The sequence below is a fragment of the Anoplophora glabripennis genome, unplaced genomic scaffold, assembly GCF_000390285.2.
Source record: "Anoplophora glabripennis isolate ALB-LARVAE unplaced genomic scaffold, Agla_2.0 scaffold111, whole genome shotgun sequence".
In the NCBI taxonomy this organism is placed as follows: Eukaryota; Metazoa; Arthropoda; class Insecta; order Coleoptera; family Cerambycidae; genus Anoplophora; species Anoplophora glabripennis.
The window spans coordinates 956,180-970,217 of NW_019416273.1; the positions used below are offsets into that span (position 1 = coordinate 956,180).

The 14,038-nt window shown below is 31.5% G+C and overlaps 1 protein-coding gene across 1 annotated transcript in view; it reads right to left on the bottom strand.

Annotated features, from left to right (window-relative positions):
• The window catches only part of LOC108903924 (probable G-protein coupled receptor CG31760), a 164,797-nt gene that overhangs the window by 28,059 nt on the left and 122,700 nt on the right, over positions 1-14,038 (bottom strand). The window contains exons 5-8 of the mRNA XM_023457357.1: positions 13,779-13,917; positions 9,670-9,790; positions 4,125-4,257; positions 3,853-4,006 (exon numbers count right to left, since the gene is read on the bottom strand). Coding sequence (XP_023313125.1) covers positions 3,853-4,006; positions 4,125-4,257; positions 9,670-9,790; positions 13,779-13,917 — 547 coding nt within the window. The remainder of the gene's footprint in view (positions 1-3,852; positions 4,007-4,124; positions 4,258-9,669; positions 9,791-13,778; positions 13,918-14,038) is intronic.

Sequence of the window (14,038 nt, forward strand, 5' to 3'; positions counted from 1 at the left end):
CAAACAATACATGAAAATTTATTTGTAAATTGAAACAACCAAAAAATTACCAATTAATATTATACCTAGACAAAGCGAAAAGTGAATCAAAAATGAAATTATTTAAAAAATATTTTGTTAAAAATGGTCGTCTCCGGACTGTAGACAAGCACGACATCTTCTAATTATGGAGGTAGTGGCCGATCGACACTGAATTGGAGTTAATTCTCGACACGCTTGGACTATTCGCTGTCTTAGATCTTCTAGGGTATCAACTGGCACCTCGTAGACTTTTTGTTTAACAGCACCCCAAACGAAATAATCCATCGGTGTCAAGTCCGGTGAACGTGCAGGCCAAGAAAATATTTGTTGAGGTTCATTTTAAAGTTTATCGACAGAATCCAGAAACACCCTTCCAAAAAAGTCAATGTACACTTTTTGTCAATAACACACTATTCTATCTAAAAACAGCATCATTTTTTATTTTCAGTAGGGCCGTATTATTTTTTTTTTATAATTTAATGAGTCTTAGTCCCCACAACTCCGCCACTGGTTGCTTGCGGGACTTCTACTTCTATGGAAAAATGGTATCATATAAGAAGATGTGTCATGCCAAATTTGGCTAAAATAGCCTTCTTCATTTAGAAGTTATTTAAAAAATTCTAATTTTTTAAAAAATCTTTAACGCCCTTTAATTTATATTTAATTTTTTTCTTATTTTTTTTTTATGAGGATTATCTCCTTAAGGTTTGTCGACTTAATCCTGAAACACCCTGTGTATACGGTTTGTCTCATTCACAAAATCACAAGTTTGGGTTATAATTGAAAAATGTGAGGTTATAAAACAATTTCACTGAATTCTATGCACTAAAACTGAATAAAAAATTGATATTTAAGAAAACGGCCAAAAATAAAAAAAACATAATCTTAAAATAATAAAAATAATGACAAGGGGGTTTTCGGATCAATTTTTCTCGAAAATCAAGCTCGAGACATTTTGGGAAAAAGCCTTCCGAAGTGCCGAAATTGACCCTATTCTGTACAATTCTTTTTCTCTTCCTAATTAAAACAGTAGTAAAAAAATTCAGGCAATTATTTTTTACCCCTCCTTGGTAGGCAATAAAAAAAAGGCACCGCTTAATATTGACCTTACTTTTACAACGTAATTTTTTTCGCTCAGCTATTTCTGAAATCCCTGGAATTCTTGCAAGCCCGTGACATTTTAAGGCCAACTTTAACTCCGGTTATCTTTCGATTAATACCGGGAAACCGCAGACCAGATTTCTTATCGAGACGTGACACATTGCAGGAATCCGAAGCTGACTGCCGTATAAAAATCGATAATCCAATAAGGATAGCTTCTAAGATGCCGATTTGTTCCTGTTGAACATATAAATAGCCCCTCAACGGTTCATTTGGTCAACCTGATTGATTACGTTCGCTCAGAAGGAGGCCGGATAAAATTTCAAGTCCGGCAAACAGTGATTGCACAGCGGCAAATAATTTTATCTGCTCCCACTATTAAATAGACTATTAATACATTGTCAGGTAAGTGGATTTTACCGTAGAAGTGGAAGCTGTTATGGACAACGGGAGGTAAGTGAGGTAACTTACCTCCGTAGGGAAAAAAGCGATTTCGAGTTATAAATTTATATTTATATTTTATGAACAAATATGTATGATATGAAATGAACATTGAAGTATAATAACCCTGGGTTCGATCGAAAAAATTAAATATAAACCTAGTTGTGGCCAAAAATATGTGATCGTCATAAGGAATACCTACGTTGTATGTATCTATTTTTATTATGGTAGTATTATGGTGGTATGATTTAATTTTATTAAACAAAAGCAGAGTAAATACACCTAAATTTATTATTTACGTACAACAGTCTTCAAATTAAATATGGGACAAATAGAAAGAACAAGAAAAACATTAACAACCCTTTAACATAAAATGAGAGTGCCAGGCTCACCTAGAGCTCCTGTGGGGAAAGAGCATGGCAGAGAAACCCACGATCGTTGCTCTAACTACCCAAATATAAATATAAAACAACCGCTAACAAAAGGCATAAATTAAGATCCTTTGCTAATGATAATTAACGCCCGACTCATTTAATGTGTCACTAAATGTCACCTCACTCGAATTAGACATACACACTTCCAAGTAAAACTGAAGAGGTTTGGTGTTAGTTAGCCGGCAGGGCCGGAAGGTACTGGAGTCCCATACGGGAGGCAATCCAGCTATGAGTTGAGATTTCGGAAGATCTGTTTTAGCAATTCATTTTTTGTATTTAATTATTCTTTTTTTTTCAGATTCGTGCCTCAAGGGCGAAAATGTTAGTAAATTCAACAAAGCTCTTATAGGCGTATGACATAAAGTGAGCACAAGAAACGCTTAATTAGGTATTTGTTTTTCGAACAACGTAATCAGGACAAAACAAGTTAAATGTGAAACAAAGGAGTTGTTATTGCAATGTCTGGGCAGTCACGACAATATATACATATTTTAACATGTAATAAATAATGAGCAATGGCTAATAATAATTGTAACAATTTTACCTTAGAATTATAATCTTGAAACACCTATAACCATCACAATAATAAGATTACATAGATCAATTAACAAAAAAGTACTTAAAGAATATTACCTGCTAATTAATACGGGTTAAACACTTTTATTTTTCACTATTTTGCCTTACTGTCCGCCGATCAGCTTACTCCCATTCCCACACTGTTCTCACTTCAACTATTTAGGCTTCCTTCCAGAATTCCCCATCTAAGCATTTGCTTTTTGCGCTTCCTTCTACCAACTGTCAATATTACATTATTTCATTATTGTGCAACACCCACGTACCAAGTGACGTCGAAGTTGATGCAATAAGTATGGTTTTGCACAATATTTATAGTACTTGTACAGTTATTACATTTAGTAACATTTATAAAATCTGGATAATTATTTCCCTCGCGTTTACTAATTGTCACATTTTTCTCAAAATGAGTTGACCGCTCCATTTCAGTCACCGGAGGCTCAATATTATCTGACTGATCCATTAAAACAGCATAATGCGACGTACTACTAGAACCTGGAGTTGAAGTGTCATTGTAAAGAATCCTTTTGGCTATTTCATTTTTGTTACTTAAACTGTCAGTAACATAACAATTGTGGCTGATTTCCACCCATCATCTCTCTTGATTGCTAATACATCAACTCCTGTATTAGCCAGTAACGTTGCCGATGTTCTTCGGAGCAAATGGCCTGTATATGTTTCAGGGTGTTCTAGTTTCAACAAATATGCAATCTTATTAGGAATCATAGAAAGGGTCTTCGTGCCGAATGGTTGGTGGTATTTTGATATATCCACGTTCTCCCCTATGAAAATAGTTGACTTAATCATTGAGTATTCACTCGCCGGTGACTTTAGAGTTTTTGACTTCTCCATGAAATATGCTAGCAGTGACATTTTAGCAGTTGCTGCACTTTCTATTTCAAAATCACTCATTTAGAAATAATAATTCAAAACCAGCAAAATTGCTACTTTTATTTAGCTTTGTTTATAAACACCTTAGAAACGATAAAATCCAAACAACCAAGGCGACTTTGCAAGATTTCGAATAATGTCAAAATCAATTGATCAAAAAATAAACCCTAATCCTAATTTCACGAACCATAAAGAACTGTGGGAACAGACAAAATGTTATACACCACGCAGTAGTTAAGTATAATTTACCAGTCTCGGACTCTATTGCTAGCCCTCGCTCCGCTCGGGCACAAAATCGTCCTCGACTGATAAATAATACTTACCTACCTTCTTTATGGTGTAAATAACTAATTATCATTGAAACCTGTCAATTCTGACAGATAAAACTTACCTCTAAGTACATTGTAGCGCAACCGAAGAGAGTAATACTGAGAAATATAGGACTCGCCACCTTAAACACTTTCAACTTCCGGTGCTTGAACATATAGACGTTGAGAACGATCGTACACAGGACACAAAAAATCGAAAAAACCAATAAAGTGATCCTAAAACATAAAAAATGTTATCTGTTATATAGTCGCCGTCTCGTTGTCCAGATATGATGCCACTGGAATTTTATCTACAGGTCATTTGAAAAAAGTAATTATTATGTTTCTTACCTACCTAAATGGCCAGTGATATGTAGCTAAACACGGAGAAGGGTCTTTACAGAAATGGCAGCCAGGAGCGCATCTTTTGCACTGAAAAATCGTTTCCCAAGAGCGGCTGCTGTTCTCCACATATTCCGTCCAAGCGACTGAAAAGATATTCAGTAGGAAACACATTGCCAGGGTGATTTAAATATAAAGACAAAAACTCTTAAAAAAATTCCAAACATATCCAAGTAATAAACCAGTCCTGAATCTTTTAACATATTTAAAATTCTCAAAGTCAAGCAATTTAAAATATCGCGAAAAAAAATTCTGATCCACTCGATTCGTGACCGAGAACCTGTTCTTTTCGCGACGGAAAGGGTTGGAACAAAAACAAAATAACTTACCCCACGGTGGGAGCAATTAGATTAGGCTGTTGTTCCAAATAAAATCGATAATCAATTTCCAGGTCGTGGCATAATATGCAGGGCAAGGACTCGGTCGTTGTTTGTCGCTTGTTGTTCAAAAAAGTTTAATTAAAGTAAGTTCGCCCTCAATTAGTTTTTCATTTGGTGGTTTCGGAACGGTTTTTAGGTGAAATTAGGGTCATAATACAATATAAACCCCCGCATTGGAATATATAGGTGTACACAAATGAGTTCCCTTAGTGGAATATTAATTACATGCAAACATGAAGTAAATAATCAAGTTTGATCTCGAAATTTGGTGCTTACATTCGAGACTTAGTGTTTGAACTCGAAATTGTACTCTTTAAGAGCTTGAATTATTGAAATTTAGTGTTTGAAGTCGAAATTTTGCTTTTCAAGATAAAACGAAATACTGAGTTTTTAAAACGACGCCCTTGGTACTAAAATTTACTCTGTATAGTGTAAAATTGACATGTGGTGTTTGAAAACATTTTACATGAAATTTTTAAATAAAATTAGTGTCATGAAGTTCAAATTTAGCGAATATGAAGTTTTGAAATATTATATTTGAAGAAAAATTTGTTGTGTGGTCTGGAAATTTAGCATTTAATCTAGAAATTTATTACCCGAAATTTTCAGCTTTTGCTTTTGTGTGAAATGAAAAGTGTTTTTTGTGTTTGGCAACAAAATTTAATGTTTGACCTCCAAACTGAGTGTTTGAAACTGAAATTTTATGCCTGAAGTACTAATTTGTGTCAAAATTTAGCAAGTATTAAGTTTAGAATGTTTGTATTTGACGACGAAGGGATCAGAAAAATTATTATTTAATTTAGAAATTTAGTGTTTGAAGTTGAAAGTTAATTTAGTGTTTAAACTGTTACAAACAAAAGCTTGTGTTTGAAATCGAAATCTACAGTTTGAGCTCATGAAACTTAGTGCTTGAACTATAAACTGAGCCATTTCATTAAAAACTTATGTAAACTCGAAATTTTATGCTCGTAATACAAATTAAAGAAAAAAATATTTATGAACTAAAGATATTGCATTTGAAGAGAATTTAAATCTTTGAAAATTCTGTATTAGAAATCGAAGCTTAGATTTGAAGTTAAAAATGTATGAATCAGAAACTTTTGCGCCTGTATGCAATTAACAACTTAGTGTTTGATCTTCAAATTTTGTGTTTGAAATCGAAATTTAGAGTGTTTAGAGTGTCAAGACTGTCAAGTCAACATTTCGTGCCTGAATAAAAAAATAAAATATATTGAATTTAAATTTTTGAAAATTTTCTATTGAAGCTGCAATTTACCAATTTCCATTTTTACTTTTACGTCGATGTGATACAGAAAGTTAACGTTTGGAATTGAAATATAGTGTTTGAATGCGAATTTTACGTTTGAAGTCGAAATTTAGTGTTTGTGGTCAAGAAATTTAGTGTGATGAAACTGAAGTTTTTCATTAAAAATGAAATGAAAAAATTGATGACTGGAGTACAAATTTGTGTTATGAAGTTAAAATTATTGTTTTGAAACTTTGTATTTGAACACTAAATATGTTGTGTGATCTGTAAATTTGATGTTTAATGTGGAAATTTTGATTTTGAGCTTTCGCGTTTGTGTGAAATGGAAATTTAAATCGAGATGTAATGTTTGAACCCATGAAATTTAGTGCTTGAACTCTAAATTGAGCCATTACATTCAAAAGTCAGTATTCAAACTTGATATTTTATGTCCGAAATACAAATTTAAGGCTAGAATTTTTGAGATTCTAAATATTATGCTTTAAATAGAAATTTATTGTTTCATCTTTTAAATTTAGTGTATGAAATCGAAATATAGTATTCGAATCCGAAATTTTACGTTTGTAGTCGAAGTTTAGTGTTTGACATAATGAAATTTAGTGTTTGAACTCGAAACTAAACTTTTTTATTAAAAATTTAGTGTTTGAACATAAAAATTAACGATTGGAGTACAAATTTGTGTTATAAAGTTAAAATTAAAGTTTGAAATTTTGTATTTGCGGACCAAATATGTTGTGTGATCTGTAAATTCCATATTTAATGTAGAAACTTAGATTTTGAGATTTCGCGTTTGTATGAAAATTTAAATCGAGATGTAATGTTTGAACCCATGAAATTTAGTGCTTGAACTTTAAACTGGGCCACTACATTCAAAAGTCAGTATTTAAATTTGATATTTTATGTTCGAGATACAAATTTAAGGCTAGAATTTTTGTGATTGTGTGCAATTAACAACTTAGTGTTCAAAGTACAAATTTTGAGCTAGAAATCGAAATTTACTGTTTCATCTTATAAAATTTAGTGTATGAAATCGAAATAGTGTTTGAATTCGAAATTTTCTGTTCGAAGTCAAAACGTAGTGTTTAAGGTCATGAAATTTAGTGTTTGAACCTGAAAATAGATGATTGGAGTACAAGTTTGTGTTATGAAGGTAAAATTAATGTTCAAAACTTTATATTTGAGGACTAAATATATTGTGTGACTTAGAAATTTGGTGTTTAACAAAGAACTTTAGATTTTGAGCTTTCGTGTTTGTGTGAAATAGAAATTTAAATCGAGATGTAATGTTTGAACCCATGAAATTTAGTGCTTGAACTCTAAATTGAGCCATTACATTCAAAAGTCAGTATTCAAACTTGATATTTTATGTCCGAAATACAAATTTAAGGCTAGAATTTTTGAGATTCTAAATATTATGCTTTAAATAGAAATTTATTGTTTCATCTTTTAAATTTAGTGTATGAAATCGAAATATAGTATTCGAATCCGAAATTTTACGTTTGTAGTCGAAGTTTAGTGTTTGACATAATGAAATTTAGTGTTTGAACTCGAAACTAAACTTTTTTATTAAAAATTTAGTGTTTGAACATAAAAATTAACGATTGGAGTACAAATTTGTGTTATAAAGTTAAAATTAAAGTTTGAAATTTTATATTTGCGGACCAAATATGTGTGATCTGTAAATTCCATATTTAATGTAGAAACTTAGATTTTGAGATTTCGCGTTTGTGTGAAAATTTAAATCGAGATGTAATGTTTGAACCCATGAAATTTAGTGCTTGAACTTTAAAATAGATGATTGGAGTACAAGTTTGTGTTATGAAGGTAAAATTAATGTTCAAAACTTTATATTTGAGGACTAAATATATTGTGTGACTTAGAAATTTGGTGTTTAACAAAGAACTTTAGATTTTGAGCTTTCGTGTTTGTGTGAAATGGAAATTTAAATCGAGATGTAATGTTTGAACCCATGAAATTTAGTGCATTGAACTCTAAATTGAGCCATTACATTCAAAAGTCAGTATTCAAACTTGATATTTTATGTCCGAAATACAAATTTAAGGCTAGAATTTTTGAGATTCTAAATATTATGCTTTAAATAGAAATTTATTGTTTCATCTTTTAAATTTAGTGTATGAAATCGAAATATAGTATTCGAATCCGAAATTTTACGTTTGTAGTCGAAGTTTAGTGTTTGACATAATGAAATTTAGTGTTTGAACTCGAAACTAAACTTTTTTATTAAAAATTTAGTGTTTGAACATAAAAATTAACGATTGGAGTACAAATTTGTGTTATAAAGTTAAAATTAAAGTTTGAAATTTTATATTTGCGGACCAAATATGTGTGATCTGTAAATTCCATATTTAATGTAGAAACTTAGATTTTGAGATTTCGCGTTTGTATGAAAATTTAAATCGAGATGTAATGTTTGAACCCATGAAATTTAGTGCTTGAACTTTAAACTGGGCCACTACATTCAAAAGTCAGTATTTAAATTTGATATTTTATGTTCGAGATACAAATTTAAGGCTAGAATTTTTGTGATTGTGTGCAATTAACAACTTAGTGTTCAAAGTACAAATTTTGAGCTAGAAATCGAAATTTACTGTTTCATCTTTTAAAATTTAGTGTATGAAATCGAAATACAGTGTTTGAATTCGAAATTTTCTGTTCGAAGTCAAAACGTAGTGTTTAAGGTCATGAAATTTAGTGTTTGAACCTGAAAATAGATGATTGGAGTACAAGTTTGTGTTATGAAGGTAAAATTAATGTTCAAAACTTTATATTTGAGGACTAAATATATTGTGTGACTTAGAAATTTGGTGTTTAACAAAGAACTTTAGATTTTGAGCTTTCGTGTTTGTGTGAAATAGAAATTTAAATCGAGATGTAATGTTTGAACCCATGAAATTTAGTGATTGATCTCTAAACTGAGCCATTACATTCAAAAGTCAGTATTTAAACTTGATATTTTATGCTCGAGATACAAATTTAAGATTAGAATTTTTGTGTTTGTGTGAAATTAACAACTTAGTGTTCAAAGTACTTTTGTACTTGAAATCGAAATTTACTGTTTCATCTTTTAATATTTAGTGTATGAAATCGAAATTAAGAGGTATTATATTTGAATTTTTGAAAATCTTTTATTAAAACTCTAAATTTAGTACTTATAGTTGCAATTTACGACTTAAATTTTTACGTCGATGTAAAATGAAAATTTTGTGTTTGAAATTTTATGTTTGAAGTCGAAATTTAGTGTTTCAGCCAAGATCAAAATTTCTAATCAGTAAAAAGTTAGAGTGTAAAGTTTTTCTTATTCAAACTATCCAACATAATAAAGCATTGTCACAAACAAATAGAATGTATGAAAATACTTAACTCTACCTTCCAACAATTGAAAAATAACTCGGAGTTTAACTTTGTTCCTGGGTAAATAACCCCGACCTGAATGGAGAACCCCCTGAATATTTAACTAAAAGCAAACAGAAACAAAGCTAATATCATTAATAGTCCACCGTTAGACAAAAGCAGGGGACAAATAGCTCTAAAACGAATTAACGATTTGATCTAAAAGGCTTCACAGATGATCCGCAATGTAATACTGTCGGTAATTTCGATTATTCGATTGTTCTATTCTATATTTTTGCTTTTATGAGACATGCATTGGCTTATCCATATCTTTTATCGGTATTTTCGATTACTGATTGGGATGGGGCTAAAATTAAGGTACATGAGTATCATTTAAGTCTTTAATTGCTAAAAACTACCAGTGTTTTTTATTTTTCAGCTAAATGTAATAATTTGGAGTCACTAATAGTGACAAGTAAAACATTAATCTGTCTTCTTACCTTCTACCAAGCTCCCGTTGAATAAACCGTCGTGATGAGGCGAGTAGAATCCTGGTCGACACGCGCACTGATATCTGCCCCGTGTCCAAGACATGGTGTTTAGTATGGGACGATAAACGCACTGAAAATGATTGCCTTTGGAGTTACACACTACAAAAATGTTCGACAAATAGTCTACCAGCCGTATTGGCAAAGATAAGTAAGGGACATGGCATGTCTATTTTACCATTCAGTAGTTTATAAATTAATAAAAGAGAAGTTCATCCATGTAAGTATCTTATTTGTTTTTAATGTCTTTACATTTTGTCTGGATATTTTCCTTTAGAAAGCGTCCTCTACTTCAAAATTGAGGGACATTAGGACCTATGTTCATGTGAATTTTTTGCACTGCTATTCAGAATCGCGTTTTTGCTACTCTAATAAAAACAAAGGTCTTTGTAACATCACTAGGCATACTTAACGTAAAAATGGAAGGAACTATGGCCTTTCTTCTGGGTGCATCATCTTCCTGGTTTATACAGGGTGGGCCATTAGTGTGAGGAAGTACACTAACTCCCTTGTTACTTATAATACAAAAAAAAAGTTTATATAAAAGTTGTACAGAATCAAGAAACATAAACTACAAAATTAATTTTAAACATACAGGGCGATGAGTAAAAACGGGACACGCCAAACATTACATTTTTTAAATGGAACACCCTGTATATTTTTAAACAGTTGGATTTCTGAGAAAATTCTATATATGGCAATATAAACAGTTTATCATTTTAGTGCGGGGTTGCCAAGTTATGTAGAAAATTCTTAGAATTTTGGAAAAAACATGACCTCGAAGAAGTTGTATTAACTTTCAACTACTAACACTTGGAGCAAAAATATTTGACAGAGTTATAGGCAAATGTTATACAAAGGCTCCTATATTAGCTAATATCGATATTTTATACAGGGCATTTTTTTATAAGACGATAATTTTTAGAAAGTTCAAACTTGATTTTCTAAAATTTTTCAAATGGAACACCCTATATTTTATTGTTTTATTTTATTCGCATATCACTCCACTTCAACTTTTATTAAGCATGTTCTATACCTAAAATTGTTAGTTTTTAAGATATGGCAACATTTCTGAAAATACTTAATTTTTATTATTTTCGGTCGCACGAGATGGCTTTGGAAAAAACTGTCACATTGTGTCAACTTGTCTATACTATAAAATAATTTAATTATACTACATATTTGTGTATAAAAAAATCTTAATAGAACATAACAACATAGTTTATTTATTAAATGGAAATAAAATAACAAAATAGATACGAAAATAAATCAAATATTTAATTTTACAACAAGTGTTCAAAATGACGGCCGTCTTGGTTTAGACATAGCTCTACACGTCGTTCAAATGTGGTGTTAACATTATTCAGAATATCAATGTTGATATTTTGAAAAACTCGTCGAATTCGGTTTTTCATATCCTCTTTAGTAGTAGGGGGAGTTTGATATACCCGATCTTTTACATATCCCCACAGAAAATAGTCCATTTTTGTCAGATCAGGCGACCTAGCAGGCCAACTAATTGGTCCACCTCTTCCAACCCACTTCTCTGGAAATTCATTGTTTAAGAATCTACGAACTTCCTGCGTGTGGTGTACAGGGGCTCCATCATGTAAATACCACATCCTCTGACGAATATTTAGCGGTATATTTTCTAATAAATTTTCCATAGTATTTTGTAGAAAATGAAGATATAGTTGCCCTGTTAAATGTTCGTCGAAAAAATAAGGCCCAATAACGTAATGTCCAATAATCCCGCCCCAAACATTGAGTGACCACCGGATTTGACTATGTGTCCTTATAAGCAACGGATTTTCAGAAGCATAATAATGAAAATTGTGTCTGTTCACGCTTCCATTTTTGTGAAACGTTGCCTCATCAGTAAAAAGCACACAATTAAAAAAAAGCCTATCTTCATTCATTTTTCTCTGGGCCCAATTACAAAATTCCAAGCGACTTTCATAGTCGTGGTTATTCAATTCTTGGTAAAACTGGATATGATATGGATGCATCCTGTGCTTCTTTAAAATCCGCCTTACCGATGTCCTGCTTATATCTGTTTGCCTTGAAATTGCTCTAGTGCCTATATGCGGATCTTCAGTAACACTTAACAGAACATTTAGTTCATTCTCATCATCCACAATAGTATTTTTTCTATCATGTTTTTCATAAGAAACATTGCCAGTAGTATCAAAACGTACCATTAATTTTTCAAAGGTATTTGCACGTGGTTGTCTTCTATCTGGATATCTCTGATTATAAATTCTTGTTGCGAGTAAACAATTTCTATCAGCAGCTCCCAATACATAAATCATATCCACCATTTCTTCTTTAGAAAAATTCATTGTAATATAAAATTATTTTATGAATACCAACTAATAAATAACTAATAGATACTAATAAACTAATAAAATGAACGCAAAATGGAATGGTAAATTATGAACTGACAAGTTGACACAATGTGACAGTTTTTTCCAAAGCCATCTCGTGCGACCGAAAATAATAAAAATTAAGTATTTTCAGAAATGTTGCCATATCTTAAAAACTAACAATTTTAGGTATAGAACATGCTTAATAAAAGTTGAAGTGGAGTGATATGCGAATAAAATAAAACAATAAAATATAGGGTGTTCCATTTGAAAAATTTTAGAAAATCAAGTTTGAACTTTCTAAAAATTATCGTCTTATAAAAAAATGCCCTGTATAAAATATCGATATTAGCTAATATAGGAGCCTTTGTATAACATTTGCCTATAACTCTGTCAAATATTTTTGCTCCAAGTGTTAGTAGTTGAAAGTTAATACAACTTCTTCGAGGTCATGTTTTTTCCAAAATTCTAAGAATTTTCTACATAACTTGGCAACCCCGCACTAAAATGATAAACTGTTTATATTGCCATATATAGAATTTTCTCAGAAATCCAAATGTTTAAAAATATACAGGGTGTTCCATTTAAAAAATGTAATGTTTGGCGTGTCCCGTTTTTACTCATCGCTCCGTATGTTTGAAATTAATTTTGTAGTTTAGGTTTCTTGATTCTGTACAACTTTTATATAAACTTTTTTTCTGTATTATAAGTAACAAGGGAGTTAGTGTACTTTCTCACACTAATGGCCCACCCTGTATGTTACAAAAAGGGTACCAAACAGGCATTGCATTCTCTAGTCTAGACTGTCTAAAACGTACATACGCAAATTACAAAGTTTTATTAGCAATTATATCAGTAAATTTCACACAGTTTCTTTTTATAAATTCATAAAATGTTAATGTTTCATTTGTTTTAAGGACTAAATGATCAATAAAGGAAAATTTTGTTTCAAACAATAAAACTAAATCCTTGCAAGACTCACATCAGGATAATACAGTAGTATCAAATTAATGGAAAACTTAAGGTCTTGCATTTCGAAGGGTTAAAATGTAATCTATTTTCTACATATCAAGACTGTATTTGGTAAAGTTCATTTTGTAGGTTATTACAATCATGAAAACTAGCTATGGATGAAAATATTTCTACGTAAAATAAATTACTACAGCTGATTCACAGTTGATAAGGTCATTAATGAGCAAAACGAACAGTAATGAGCCAAATGTAGAACCCTGAGGTACTCCAGAGATTACTGCGGAAGTGGTACAATAAAAAACATTGTAACTAACACACTACATTCTGTTGTATAAACAGGACTTAATAAAACCAATAGTCATTACATACACAAAAGTTTGCCAGTTTATAAAGTAAAACATTGTGATCTATCCCATCGAAAGCTTTGGAAAAGTCTTTATAAATTACGTCTGCCTGTTCTCTAAAACATGGTCAATATATTCAGAGAGATTTAAATTGGCAACAAAAATAATAAGATACATGTTTTTTAAAAACAACATTTGCATCCTTTTAAAAATTTAAAAAACGACGTCGAAGTAAAATATTTTTATCACTCTCTGTTGATATTAAGCGAAAACTACACTTCGCTGGAAAATGCTGCCACCATAAGCCTTAAAACGTTCAGAAACGTAAGCTCTCTGAAGACTATCAATCATCGTATCTATTACATCTAAGCACACTCACCTCGCTTGTTGAATTGTGGCATTTGTGCGAACCATGGAACACGGAGATCTCGTTGGAGAAGCGCTTGCTGCTCTTGGCCTCGCACTGGTTGACTTCCAAGTGGGAGACGTCGACGTCCAGACTGAGGAAGCCCTTAAGCCTGCAACAAAACGTTGGTGGTCAGTGGCGGCTCGTGGATCTAGAAATAGGGAAGTTAATTTTGAACTGTTCAATACAATTATGTAAACAAATTTTCCGAAAAATCTTTTGAATGCTTATTA